Below are 15,138 nucleotides of genomic sequence, written 5' to 3' on the forward strand. Positions count from 1 at the left end.
GGCTCTTTGGGGTCTGTGCATCACACAAACCGATGAAACCACTAAAAAAGAAAGAAAGAAAGAATAGAAGAAAGAAAAAAAAAACGATAAGGGAATTTTACTGCTTGTTGATAGATGTTCTTGGTGCCTCGGGCTCCGCGTGCGTTTTTTGAAGTCGAGGAAGAATTTTTTTCCAAACACGAGAGAAGCTTCGATGCCAAGGCTTCGAGCAGCAAACAAGCTATACATGCGCTTCTTACTACAGCCAAGCCATTCCAAACACATTCCCCCCCACCACCACACACACATTTCAAAGGGAACGACGCTAGTTTATGTCCCGAGTCCCGACTTAAGTGTAACTTCCTATTTGTCTCTTTGGCCTGCCTGCAGATGAGGAAATGACCTGTTCTACCGAGAGAATAAATGAGTTCCGGTCTTTACTAACTGGCACAACATATCACCTTTTTAACACTGCAAAACGTTGCACCTGGTCAAACTGTTAGGGCTTGCTATAGCTTTACTCATAAAGTGCATTACACGCATGAGGAATTTGATTCAATGTAAAAAACGCCGCTTATATAAACAAGTCCTCGCCACTCCACTAAAGTTCCCCAACCGCAGGGATTTCAAATCTCACACACACACACACACACCGAAGAAACTACTACAAAACGGAACCCCCTTTTCTTTTTTTTCGGGGGGGTATCGTTGCGAGAGAACCTCTCTGACGTCTGTTAAAGCTTTTTTGACGTTTCGTATGTTCACTTTGTGCAGCGCATGGGTTTTGATCCCTACAGGAACTGGGTGGCTCGGGGAGACTCTGGCTCTGTAATTACAGGCCTCCTGAAGTAAATTATAGCTATTTGTGTCTCGTTCCTCCCATCTGGACCACCAGGCGGCCGTGCTAGCTCTCGCTCTCTCTCTTTTCTCTCTCCTTCCCTCACTCTCACCCCCCCCCCCCCCCCCCTCCCCAAGTCCGGCCCCAACCACCCTTCTCCTTCAAGACCCGAGCTCTGCTCCGCTCTGTGTCCACATGAACTGAGAACACCACATGGAATGGAACACCAGTCCTCACTGCTTGTTTTTCCCTCTCTCTTTCTCAATCTCTTAGTTTCTCACCATCCCTTTCTCTCTTTCTTTTAATCTTCGTTCTCTCTCTCTCTTTCTTTCTCTCTCTCTCTTTTAATCTCTCTCGCTCCAGTCTACTCTACACACAGCCTTAAAGAGACAGTTCCTGGAAATGTTGCTTGCGAGAGGAAGAAAATGTGCAGTGTGGAAGCAGGGGTTTTAACACCCCAGTGGCTAGTCATTTCACCACGAGGAGCAAAGGCTTGACATATATGGGATACTACCCAAAAAAAGACAAAAAGAAATACATGACATTCTCAGAAATAAACACTTAAATAGACCGGATTTAATAGAATTCATCACATTTTCAGTAAATGGAGTATATCTCAGTGCAACCTCCATGCCTCTAAAAACTCTATATGCGAGTCTATGGGAAAGAACCGTTGGCTGATATCAGGTATAGAGGTGACAAACAGAAGATTACGATAGTTTTTGAAGCATAATTTTTGTCTAAAGTCTAACCTGTTTCAGAGTCGGCTACAACATGGTCAAAACCAGGTATAGCAAGCTAACCCTGGAGGGGGTTTGCTTGCTATGTGGGTGTTCAGTTGGCACATTTGAACTGTGTCTGTGTGCGTGTGTGTGTGTGTATGCGTGCGTGCGTGCGTGCCCGTCCGCTCACCACTGGACCCTGTCTGTTCCAATCTCAAACCATTTCCTCTCCATCAGACGCCTTAACATCCAAGAGGCCACGCCCCCGGACCCCGGCCCCCACCCAGAACCAAAGAGCCTGACAGTCATAGGAAGCCTTTACAGCACTGAAATATGTGGCTTCTCACATCTGGCTTCCAAAAGTGTTAGCCTGCCTGGGCCACCTTTGAAGTGCTATGCTCCAGATTAGTGCTGTTCTGTTCCGTTCTCCAGTTTGCTTTTTTTTGCTTTTTTCTGCTACACTGGCAAATAGTTCTAGGCCAGCCCAGGCCACATTCAGGGTATTTTTTTTGGTTAACATGCTCGTCTCTCTCTCGTTCTATTATCTTCCATTCTATTCTGTCCGGTTGCATTGTCCATGTATAGCCCCTCTCAGACCATGGCTATTCTACTCTGTGTTGTCCAACCCCAGTACCAGGGCCATGCTGGGTCAGTCCAGGCCACCTTCAAAGTGTAGTGCCGTAGATTAGCTGGATTAAGGAGGGGGGCCTCTGAAAAGCCTCATGTTGCTACGGAGGAAGAACCAACCGCCACCAAGAGGACTGAGGCGTGTGCATGGAATAAAGCAAAAATAACATCTCAAGACTGAAAATGTAATGATGATGTTTTAGGTATGATCATTCTAAACCCATTCTTGCTGCTGTTCCACACAACAGCCCGACCAGCTGAGGCATTTCTGAGACTTGTAAAGTCTAAACTTTCTAAACTTGTATTCTATTACTAGTTTGATCACTTCAAATAGTCTTTCCTCGTAAAATAACTAACGACCGAAGATAGCTGATCTACAAGCTCACAACACGTCACGCTGCGACGTGTTGTGAGCTTATAGATCCGCAATTTTTGGTGCGCAGCATGCTTTCACAGAAGGCTTCCATGGAATCCAAATGACTGAAATCAGTCGCGGTGACTGAGAACTTTAATCCATGCGTATATGCTCGTACCTGCTATAGGCTGCTACCCAGAGGGCCACACTGCTACGCTGCCGCCACTTGTAGCTTCACAAAACCACACTGCTACTTGTTGCTGCGCAAAGCCATACTGCTATGTGTCACTTTGTACCCGCTACACACAAAGCCATGCTTCTACCCTGAAGCTCTTAAGCTACATTCTTCTAGTTTCACCCAACACACACACAAAATAACTTCACAAAATAAACCTTTTCAGCGGGCAGAGGGAATAAAATGAGAACTACATTCTCAGGGGAAACCCCAGATTAGTAATAACGTCTCAATGCTCCTGCCATACTGTATTGGGAACCACACAGAAACCACCTCTTCGGTTCATGAAGCCTGGCCCCGTGGCATTCCCTTGCCAGGGGCACCTCCTAGGCAGGGCCACAGCCCATAGCAGGGCCCATAGCAGGGCCACAGCCCATTCCCTTGCCAGGGGCACCTCCTAGGCAGGGCCACAGCCCATAGCAGATGGGAGAGGAGAGCAGCCCCAGAATGAATGCAAACCCCTCTTTGTCATTCAACCCTTCAATTTCTTTCAGATGTTTCCCCAACAAACTAGGGAATAAAATAAAAGGGAACTTTTTCTCTTTCACAACAAAAGCAAATGGACCAAAACTTTCCCAGCGCGTAAGACAATGCCAGAGTGAGTCGGGCAGGGGTGAGGGTTTGGGGGGGGCAGGAGAGGGAGGCTGGTGTTGTGCTATCTTTACCTATAGAAATACAGTGAGCGTGCGTGCGTGTGTGCACGCGTGCACGCGTGCGTGCGTGCACGTGTGTGTGTGTGTGTGTGTGTGTGTGTGTGTGTGTGTGTGCGGGGGGTGCATGCATGTGCGGCTGTGTGCGCGTGTTCATCAGTATTCAAGGAAGGTTGCGCATTACACTGAATTTAAGAGGGAAAAAACATAATCATGCAGGAATTTGGGGAAAACACACACACACACACACACACACACACACACACACACACACACACACACACACACACACACACACACACACACACACACACACACAAAAGAAAAAAATAATCACATCAATCTCAAGGCATTGCCTTAAAAAAATAAAATCTACAGCAACGCAAAAGAGGCAAAACCTTAAGAACAGTTACGAAAAACCACATGAAAAATCTGTTTCGGTTACAATCTATTCAGATGTGCCAGTGGTGTTAGCCACCACACATAAATTTCCACCAGGGTTGGCATTTAGGCACTTTCTATTTCCATATGTATAGACTTGCCTCTGCTAATTATGCTAATCATGGGCAGTGTTGGCCACTGTGAAAAATAGTCACATTAGACACTCCACTGACCGCTAATGCTCCTTAATGTGTGGTTGAAACATACATTCATCCCTGCCTGAAAGGCTAAACTTTTCCACGTTGCTGGTCTCATTCAGACCAGAAATGAATTTATTGAGCCCAAGGACCACTTCTTTTTCTCCCCCCTCCCAAGCACCAAGAAAATGTTGTTTCTCTCCCTCTCTCTCTCTCTCTGGCTCTTTATCTCTCTCTCCCTCTGCCTCTCCCTCTCCCTCTCTCTCTGCCTCTGGCTCTTTATCTCCCTCTCTCCCTGCCTCTGGCTCTTTATCTCCCTCTCTCTCTCTCTCTCTGGCTCTTTATCTCCCTCTCTCTCTGCCTCTCTCTCTGCCTCTCTCTCCCTCTCTCTGCCTCTCTCTCTGCCTCTGGCTCTTTATCTCCCTCTCTCTCTGCCTCTGGCTCTTTATCTCCCTCTCTCTCTGCCTCTGGCTCTTTATCTCCCTCTCTCTCTGCCTCTGGCTCTTTATCTCCCTCTCTCTCTGCCTCTGCCTCTGGCTCTTTATCTCCCTCTCTCTCTGCCTCTGCCTCTGGCTCTTTATCTCCCTCTCTCTCTGCCTCTGGCTCTTTATCTCCCTCTCTCTCTGGCTCTGGCTCTTTATCTCCCTCTCTCTCTGCCTCTGCCTCTGGCTCTTTATCTCCCTCTACATTTTATATGGTGTAAAGAGGGAGGCAAATGATCCAAACGCTAAGGTGACTGGTGTCTCTTTATTTCACATAGACCAAGACAAAGGTTACTGTTCAGTTGGGACAGAAAATAAGCTCAGTCGAGAAATATCAGTCTTCATTGTCCAGTTTGCACTTGATTTTTTTTTTTTTTACAATATCGACCACTTTCGGGGGCTGTTGCACAGCATCTTGGAAAAATATCCCAAATAAATGTTTATACAACATGTTTCATTTCATGTCACTGTAAACTCTCCTCGGACCCAAGAAAACACATCGCAAATGCTTTTGTATTACAAACAAAGTATCTCGCAAAGTCAACAGCTAAATCAGAAAGACAGCTATGTTTTCTCAACATCAGTGTGCGTGCTCGCGTGTGTGTTTTTAATAACGTGCATGCTAACGCAATGTGTCATTTATACATGCAAGGCTGTAGCTGTTCCATGTGTGTTTATTTGTTGGGGGGTGGTCCGTCTATTGGAGAGGGGTCGGGGATGGGGGGGCGGGGTGGGCGGGGGTGCGTGGAGAGAGGCGATTGGAACGAGAGACTCGCATGGAGGAAAGGAGGGTGAAGGAGAGCGTGGGGGAGTTGAAATAAACATTTAGAAGTGACCCAGGTTGACTCTGGACTTGTTTGTTCTCTCTACCGGTGAGGTCCTGGGCCCTGAGCGCTGGGAGTTTATTTATGTAGCTGGGGCACTGCCGCGCGCTGTTCACCTCCAATAATGCCTCATAGAGCTCCCTTTCTCTGTCTGAACTGGGCCGCTGTGTGCGCTCCCATGAATTATAGCATTTACCTGCTGCCGCCGCGCACAGGTTTGTTTGGAGAGAGCCGCGACCAAAACGCCAAAATGCCACATGTGCGTTAGCTTGTTTGCGCGAAACGAACCCACTTGTGTGCTGCTCTCTCTCTGTATGTCTTAGGCTTGCTCTCTCTCGTGATCTATCAGTCATGCTTGCTTTTCTTACTCTCGAAATTTGCTTTCTCTATCCCGAGTCTCTCTGGGAAAGGCCTTTGGTGTGTTTACTTGGCCGGCAGGCTGGCTTTATAGTTTTGGCTTATTGGTGTGGTGTTTTGGAATGTACCTACTGTTGACTGTCCCCTATGCACTGACTGAAGCCCAATTCATATTATGATTTTGATTATATTTGTCGCACGACACCCGCAGCTTACCGAAAAAACAACACCGTCATATGACAAAGTATAAATTGGACTTCACTCCTGCTATGTTGTGTGTGTATGGTCTTTTAACCCCCCCTCCCTCACGCTACATGGCCCCTTTATGGGACATGTGGTGGGCCTGCTCTCCAGATAGGCCCTGTCTCACTGCACCAGTATTTGGACAGCTTGACTGTGTGTACACGTCTTTCATGCCTCACCCAAGCTCTGCCAAGAAGGATGAGTTTAGTTAACGTAAGAGTAAACACCGCCACTTGTACATGTAGTCCTTTCCCTCTTAAACATGCTACTCAGAACTGGGCCTTTATGAGAGAGCGGGAATCATTTCAGTAGCTGGGAGGAGAGCAAAGAAGAGCAAAGAAGCTTGACCAGTTTGGTCTGACATACACATAAACATACTGAAACGGACTACAGGATACAATTGATTATTCGCACTTGACGTGAACACGGTTGAGCGAGTGATCACTTTCCAGTCACCACACAGCGACAAGTCTCTAATGTATTTATAGAAAGAAAAAGAGACAAGAGAGAAAGAATCATGCACAATGTGTGATCATATGCCAGTGTCGCAAGCCGGAAATAGCAGATCTTTAACACCGATGCTCCGCGTTGCGAGCTAATAGATCTGCTAGTCTTGCCACAGGACATTGGTGTATATGACAAAATTATATTTTTTTGTTTTGTTTTTACAGAGAGACCAAAGAGAAAATAAAGTGTCAACTCGGCCTTAAACTTTCCCCCTAGTTCCTCTCCCATCCCCCAATGGCCTGCTCCTACACCTCGTTTTATTAACCTTCTCCTTTCTCACTGTGGACAATACAGGCTGGCTGTGGCTCACATGTCACATGGATGGCTCACACCAACTCTCACACTCTGTCACCACTTTAAACCTGGCAGCGTCCACTGCTTTTGGGCAATAGAATAGTATATATATAGTATACACAAAATATTAAAAAGTGGTTTAACTTAATAACTCCTACACATCGTACATTTGTGTATACTAATATTTAGATATCAAATAACCATTATTAATTTTATGTAGTACAATTTTCAGATTTTGTCCACTCCAAAGAAATAAATGAATTAAACGAGACGAGAGTATGTTAGAGAGATGAAACGACAGCTCTCAAAATGAGGCTGGCCGAGACTAGAGACATTTTAAGGTAACGAACAAGAACAGTGAGGGGGGCGCCTGCCACATATAGGCTCTGGCCTGACAGCGCGTTGCGTGTTCAAGTCCCGTTCATGACGACCTTTGCTGCGTGTCTCTCCCCTTCTCTCTCTCCCTCCCTCTTCCCTGTCTATCTTCACTTGATACTATCAATAAAGGCAGAAAAGCCTAAAACAAATCTAAAAAAGAAAAAGAAGAAAAAAAAGAATTGGAGTCTCTCTGTGTCAAGCCTCTCCTCTCCGTAGCTCAGCGGTGAGCCAACAATGGTCCTTAATCCCCTTGTCAGACTAAACACAGATAGTTTTCACACAACACCTCTCACATGCACACCTAGTAGCTGCACAGGTGTGCAGGGGGGGGGGGGGGGGGGGGGGGGGGGGCAGGTAATCCTACTTCTTCTCCTCTTGCGCCACAGCCAATGTAGTGTATTATTTCGTCAGAAAGCTCTTTTTTGTTAATACTTTTCATTGCTTTACTTAAATATTTATGAAACTCACAGACAGGCTTAACCACTTTCGAAATGTTTCCAAAGATAGCAGATCTACAACATTGTGTCACATTGTGAGCGTGGAGAAGTGCTGTTTTGAATGACACTGTGGTACCACGTTGTTTTTCACTTCATGAAAAAAGGCAAAAAAACAGCAATGGTATATCAGATCTCATCCACAGTGCTTATTAATATAACATAGCCCCCCTCCTTTGGGGTGTGTTTGGTCATTATACATTTGCCCATATACCAGAGATGTGTCCTTTGCATTCACCAACTACTAAAGAGCAGTCACATCAAACTAGGGACATACTATCCGACACTAATGAGAATGACCCCCCAGCTTGTTGCTGTGCTCAGCAAACTGCCGCTTTTAGGAGGGAAAGGAGCAATTAGACAAAGTCCAGGTGGGTTGACTTCACAGATAGAGCAGACAGACAGCTGCCCAGCAGGATATTCAGGCAAGCTGCCACCCAAGGTGGCAAAGACGACAAGTGTGCTTGTTTTATGATGCTGCAATACGATGCCCCAATACACATACACACACACACACACACACGCGCGCACGCACACACAGTCAACCCAGAGCTACAGCATGGCAGTAGCATTCATAAAGGACACCGTTAGACTAATATATTATGCCATATCAGGCCTACTACTGTGCAGTGACAACATTATTAAGAGGCTGATGCAGAGACGTGTGGATTATTAGGCTCCAGTAGCTCTCAGTGAAGGTATACAAAGAATTAACACTCATCTCACTGCTAGCATCGTAAAAACCAAACCACGAGACAGTGACAGTGTACAACATCATTTCAAATTGATGTTTGATAACATTGTGTATGCGTCTCATCTCATTGCTGTACATCTGCTGACCTGAGCTATATGAGCTCAACTCTACTGTCCCATTAGAGAACCTGTCTTCCCTCCCTTGGGAGACAGAGCTCGCACGTTTTAGTGTCTGTGTGTGTGTGTGTGTGCGTGCATGCGTATTGCCTAATTTATGCATTCAGTCATTCAACAGTGTCACGCACATTTCATATAGCAGATCCACAAGCTCAACCGCAATGCGTGACCTTGTAGATCAGCCACTTATTTATGTATTTAGCAGATCCACAAGCTCAACCACAATGCATGACCTTGTAGATCAGCTATTTATTTATTTATTTTTTAGTTGTGCGACACCGCCGTACGACCGAGTCTAAAAGCGGGCTTGTGTGTGTGAGAACTAACCGCTCCTTGTTACCGACCACTTTCCTCTCCATTGAGGCCCTCGCAGCAGCTTTGTCAATGGGCTATTGGTGGAAACAAGGCAGGCAGAAACTTTAGAAACACGGGCCACGGCCTCTTAAAGGCACAGCGCTCCTTTTCAGCCACCGTTCAGTTCAGCTTCTCTCAATCCCACCCACCACAGCAAGCAAAACAACTGGCACGTAAACATCTAAACATCGCCCCCTTTTAAAGTGCGCTCGAACCAATTAGCTCGCGAGGTAACCGACCCCGGGCCGGCGGCGGCGATGCCAAGCGTCAATGAAACTGTGGCAAAGCACGGACGGAGACTGTGCAAAGTGCTTTCTTGTATCGGTAAGACATCGGAAAGCCTACCATAACCACATTAATCGTGACATCGCTATTTTGGAAAGATTTTTTTTTTGTTTATTTATTTTACATGTTTGATTGAAAATACATCCAGATCTGCTTTTTTTTGGTATTTGTCGTACGGGTCAAGTGGTTAAGCTAATAACTTGAATGAGTATTTTATTTATTGGGTTTTGCCTAATTCAGGAAACTGACACAAAGCACACCAACAGCACGGTGTGTGACAAACATTTTCTAACACCACCATCAGCCATCAGGGTCCATGCAGTCTCCTGGTGACTTGGTGGGCTTAAAGGATCCCTATAGTCTGTTTATGTTCACCCAACTGCTGTGGCACTTTCAGAGCGTGCAAAACAGGTGGGTAAACTTCAGCTGCATTCACTTATATATTTTTTTCCTCTTGTAAGGAAAGGAGGAGGGGTAGGTAGAGGGGGGGGGGCTGCCTGCCTGCTTGCCTCTTGTTGAATGGAATCCAAGAATAGTTAGGGACCACACAGGGAGCTGAGGGGGAGGGGGGGGGTATGGGGAGGGGGGGGGGGGGTCAGGGCCCTCAAAGATGGCTAACCATTCACAGAGCCCATCTGCTGCAGGGATCAGCCCCGGCACTGAAAGCCTGGGGGGTTTAAAAGGAATTTGGCCAGTGTGAAAAACCAAATAAAGCAGCCTCTGCCCCCGAAAATGTACAGATAACCTAAAGGACGGGGAAGGAAAGATGTCAAATACAGAGGGGAAAAGATGTGAGCAGTGGACACACACACACACACACACACACACACACACACACACACACACACACACACACACACACACACACACACACACACACACACACACACACACACACACACACACACACACACACAGTCACACACACACACACACACAGGTAATGACAGACATCGAGACTTTGTTGTGTTGTAGTGGTGTCTGAGAAAGTTTTGTATTTCTCAGGTGTCAGGTAAAGTGTGCAGCAATAAAACAGAACAAAATTGAACTGCGCACACACACACACACACGCACACACACACACACACACACACACACACACACACACACACACACACACACACAGACACACACACACACACACACACACACACACACACACACACACACACACACACACACACACACACACCTTTTCAGATCACAAACACCAACTCAGCCACAACACAAATCAATTGAACTACAGTTTATAGCGAGGACCTAGGGGTCTTGATGATGCCCTAACAATGTCACCTATAGGCTATTAACCATATCAGCCCTAGCATTCCTATTCTGGACATGTCATCATAATAGGCCAATAATAGGTTCACATCACATCACAATTCATGGAGAAGCGATTTGGCATAGAGGGGGGGAAAAGGGAAGAGGCCCAAGTTTAGACCCCTGAGGGACCCCCCATCAACAAAGTATATAGGCTACATTTGAAGTGGTTAATGTGCATCTTCAACCAGCCCAATATGAGGACATACCTGGGGAAACAACAGCCCCTCACAATCCTGATTCCTGAAACATCTTTAACAGGGGAAGCCGTTAGTTACGCATTCATTCAGTCAACCTGTTAAGTCAATGGGTAGGTATGGCACCAACAGAGGTGACAAGGCCACCCTGTTAAGTCAATGGGTAGGTATGGCACCAACAGAGGTGACAAGGCCACCCTGCCTCTCTCCACCATGCATGCACCCACTGCTGTCATTCAAACTCCACTTTGAAAACAAAACAAACTGTGACACAACAACATCCTCTAAAATCAATAGAAAAACACTCAACTTGAGGGACACTGGTCCCCAACTTGAGACATGAACCAAGGAAGCCTCAATGCTGCGTGCTTACCAGTGACATTGCTTATATCTGAGGGATACATACACGCTCTATATGGCTTGTATGTGCATGTAACAGAAGATACATACACGCTCTATATGGCTTGTATGTGCATGTAACAGAAGATACATACACGCTCTATATGGCTTGTATGTGCATGTAACAGAAGATACATACACGCTCTATATGGCTTGTATGTGCATGTAACAGAAGATACATACACGCTCTATATGGCTTGTATGTGCATGTAACAGAAGATACATGCGCTCTATATGGCTTGTATGTGCATGTAACAGAAGATACATACACGCTCTATATGGCTTGTATGTGCATGTAACAGAAGATACATACACGCTCTATATGGCTTGTATGTGCATGTAACAGAAGATACATGCGCTCTATATGGCTTGTATGTGCATGTAACAGAAGTGGAAAGAAAAAAAACTCGATCCACAAGACAACTTCCACCACAAAATGATAATGACAGACAGATCACACACACACACACACAAACTCTCTAGTCTCTTGCCAGTGCACACAGCTCGAAGACAAACACGAGACTCACCTTCCACCCATAGTTGCTCGATGTCCGTTTCGATGGCGGCGACGCGCAGGCCCACCGACAGCGCGCCGAACACCAGTAGTCCGATAAACAGCACCTTGCCACAGTGTCTCTGGATGTGGCAGCCCAAAGAGAAGAGCAGGGCCTGGAACCTCGCCCGGAGCCACAGAGGAGCCTTCTGACCGACAGCCTTGCCCTGGAGGAGCACAGGCAAGGACAGAGGGCGAGAGGAGAGCAGCGTTATTACCCCCGTTATTCCTAGTATGGCAGTGGTTCTCCCAAATTGACACTCATTAGGCCGTGCGGACCCCCATTTGAAAATATATGCCAGGGACCCCCATAAGAGAAGTTGTTTATGGCTCTAGCAGTGATTCTCAACCATTTTAATTTCAAGGACACCCAGTTTGACATGCATTACGCTACGGACGCCCATTTAATGGCATTTCCATCTCGGGGAGCCCAATTTATACTGTAAAAATCACTGTTCATTTAACTCTGAGAGTACACTCTCCAAGTTACAGACCCATAAGGGTCCATTTGGTTCCTAACATCTCTAATTTAGCTAGGGACCCCCTGAAACTCCCCAGACCCCACTTTGAGAACCAATGTTCCATGGAATTATATTGTATTGCAAAAAAGGAATTTGCTTATGATGACACGTCTCATTGCTTTCATCCATTGTTGGTATAGCTTGTCCACATATACGCATCTATTGTATAAATGTAAAATGCAACTGTTAAGTGTGGTGTGCAGACTTCAGTGTCCAAAGAGTACCAGCAGAGGTAAAGTATTTATTATTGCTGTACAGTTGCTGTATAGTAGCCTACTGGCCTATGCTTCATTCCATAATTTCCATTTATGAAAACAGTGGGCATGACAACTTCCACTTGAACTGTTATAGCCTACTGATAATATACAATAAGCTAGATTCAGAGTTAGTCGAAAACCAGTCCATGCTGGTCCTGCTAGACCAGCTTCCCCACTGAGACTGTTGTCACACCCTGGCCTAGCTGGTCTCTCACAGAATCTCCAGTGCACTTACCCACTTAAAATGGTGCCAATGTCTGCCAGGCCTGCTATCATTAATAACACCACAGGTTGTTATGATCTAACTGTTCCCTATCATTTCTGCTCAGACAACAGTGGGCTCAAAGTTATAATAAAGACAGCCGTTGGGGATTAAAACAGGGCATATCTATCTATCCTCTTTGAAGCACTACTTTTTTCCTGCTGTTGTCATCATGAAATCCTTTCAACCACTAAGGCCATAAATATCTAACTATTACTCCTCTAGACATGCTAAAAGGGGGTTTCTATCGGGATTAACAGAATGTCAAAAGACAGACAATAAGGTATTGTAGCTATAGTCTAAACACAGATGGGTCTACTGCTTGTATTTTTAATGGTTGAAAAAAAAGGAGAAAAAAGTAGTCTACCCGACCTAAGTCTGGCTCCAGGGTGTCAACTTGTGAACATGATTTAGCCTTATTCAGTCAAATATCGAGTATAAATAAGCACACGGGTTTAAGAATGTGAAGTGCAGCCAGTGTTGCTTGTTATTCGCAATCGCTTGTTAAGTAGGTTAAAGTTAGAACAAGCAGAAACACCATGTCATGTCTACTCTCAACTCTTCTGGCGTTGACATTTCATAATGACTTGTTGCATGATTCTGTCAGACTAAACTATTGTGCAGAGAGCAGCAGAGTAGAGAGACACTGTGGGGCCTGCCCGCCGCTGTGTTTTGGTTTCTCCCTGGCTGTGCTGAAGCACGTCCCAGCGTCCGGGCGGTCCAGAGATGCTTTGTCAGATCAAACTCAATCAATGAATTCCTTTACGGAGACCCACCGCATTTCCAAACACACACACACACACACACACACACAACCCCGTGTGTGTGTGCGCGCACAGATGGGGGGAACCCAGCGAATAGCTCCACTCCGCTCTCTCACTGGAGCTTTTCTACAATGAATGAGGACATTGGATCGCCTTCCAACTAAGACGAACAGCAAACAAACTTTGTTTGTAATGTTTTTTAGAATACTACCCCACACACACACACTGTCAAAGCCCCTGCATGCACGCTGTAGCAGCCTGCAGGCTACCCCCCACATCTCCACAGTCAGTCACACATGCACCATCGCTTTCACGATCCATTCTAGATATCAATCTATAAACGTCCCATTCACACAGTCGGCTGAATGGAGCCGCTTTCGTACAAGTCATTGTGCCAACTTTTAAACTGCAGGCGTTGTTGTCGTAGCCTATATTCATGAATGATGATCACCTTTGAAATCTGTTTAAGTGCGAAAGCAGCGTGGCAATAACTGGGTCTTCGGTGTAGGTCTGGGTTCGCACTAGGCGGCTGAGAACGCGCATAGCTCGGGGGTAAACCTCCAAAGACGCCGGAGGAGGAGGACCCCGCCGGGACCCCGCGATGATGGCGATCCGAGGCCATGGTGGTCCAAGCGAGAGGAGGGCTGCGAAGCGACGGAGAAACGGTGCGGATTCAGAAAAGGCGACGGCGATAATAATCCAACATGGAACGCGAGCAGGAGCGCATCCAGCGCCGCCGGAGAAGAAACGTCCGAAGAATATGTTCTATAAATCTTCCGTTGAGCCAAACAAGTCTCGGAACTCCATCCCAACATCATGCGCCCAAATCCGTATAAATCCTTCAGTCTTCATCCGTCCCGATAGCTTATAGAAAACAACCCGTCTCAGAGTGAGAGCAGCAGCAGCGGTACTGGTGGTCGTGGGTTCTCTCTCTCTCTGTTCGTGTCAAGTCTAACTAACTAACAGTTCTCCGCGTCCTGCAGCCAGCGGTAACATTATGGACAAGTTCGCCTCTCGGCAAATCCTGAAAAGGGAGGTTTGATGGAAAAGTGCTCCGGCTCCCATTGGCCAAGGAAGAGGCAAATTACTTTGCAAACATCGCCTATTATTAGCTGCTAAGCAACAGCTCACCAAAGTGGAGAGAGAGGGGGAGAGCGAGGGAGAGGGAGAGAGAGAGGGAGACCACCCAGGCTGCCGCTCTGCTGCCTGGGCTGGAGGGGGAGGGGGGCTGGGGGGAGGGAGAGAGGAACTCTTTCAATAAACTCAGCACAGCGCGCGCGCGCGCACACGCACACGCGCACACGCACACGCACACGCACACGCACACACACACACACACACACACACACACACACACACACACACACACACACACACACACACACACACACACACACACACACACACACACACACACACACACGGTTTGCTCTCTGCACATTATTCCCAGTGGCCTGGCTTGTATGTAAACCCGGTTTATTCTTCGTCGCACGACGGTGTCGCGCGCATCGAAAATATTGAAGCCGACCTATTGATGGTTGATGCCATCTATTGTAAAAAATAAATAATAATAATAAAATAAAAGCGAAAAAAATAAATAAATAACATAAACCAAACTAATGCACATCTTTTTTTATTTTACTTATTTTGCTAATGATCATTTATATAATTATATGTAGGCTATAGAACAAATATCTAATAATACATCAGAGAAAAAAACAACAATGTTGCAACAATGTTACTTTTATTTATTTGAGAAAACAATTAGGACTACTTTATAATCACAGATTCTA

General features: G+C 46.2%; 1 protein-coding gene across 1 annotated transcript in view; it reads right to left on the reverse strand.

Annotated features, from left to right (window-relative positions):
• The window catches only part of ptch2 (patched 2), a gene marked incomplete at its 5' end in the record, with an annotated part of 23,136 nt that extends 9,169 nt beyond the window's left edge, over positions 1-13,967 (reverse strand). Inside the window, 2 exons of the mRNA XM_079529345.1 lie at positions 11,505-11,708; positions 13,797-13,967. Coding sequence (XP_079385471.1) covers positions 11,505-11,708; positions 13,797-13,967 — 375 coding nt within the window. The remainder of the gene's footprint in view (positions 1-11,504; positions 11,709-13,796) is intronic.
• Between the last annotated feature and the right edge of the window lie 1,171 nt (positions 13,968-15,138).

This window comes from Electrona antarctica (genome assembly GCF_951216825.1).
Source record: "Electrona antarctica genome assembly, chromosome: 19".
NCBI classification, from domain to species: Eukaryota; Metazoa; Chordata; class Actinopteri; order Myctophiformes; family Myctophidae; genus Electrona; species Electrona antarctica.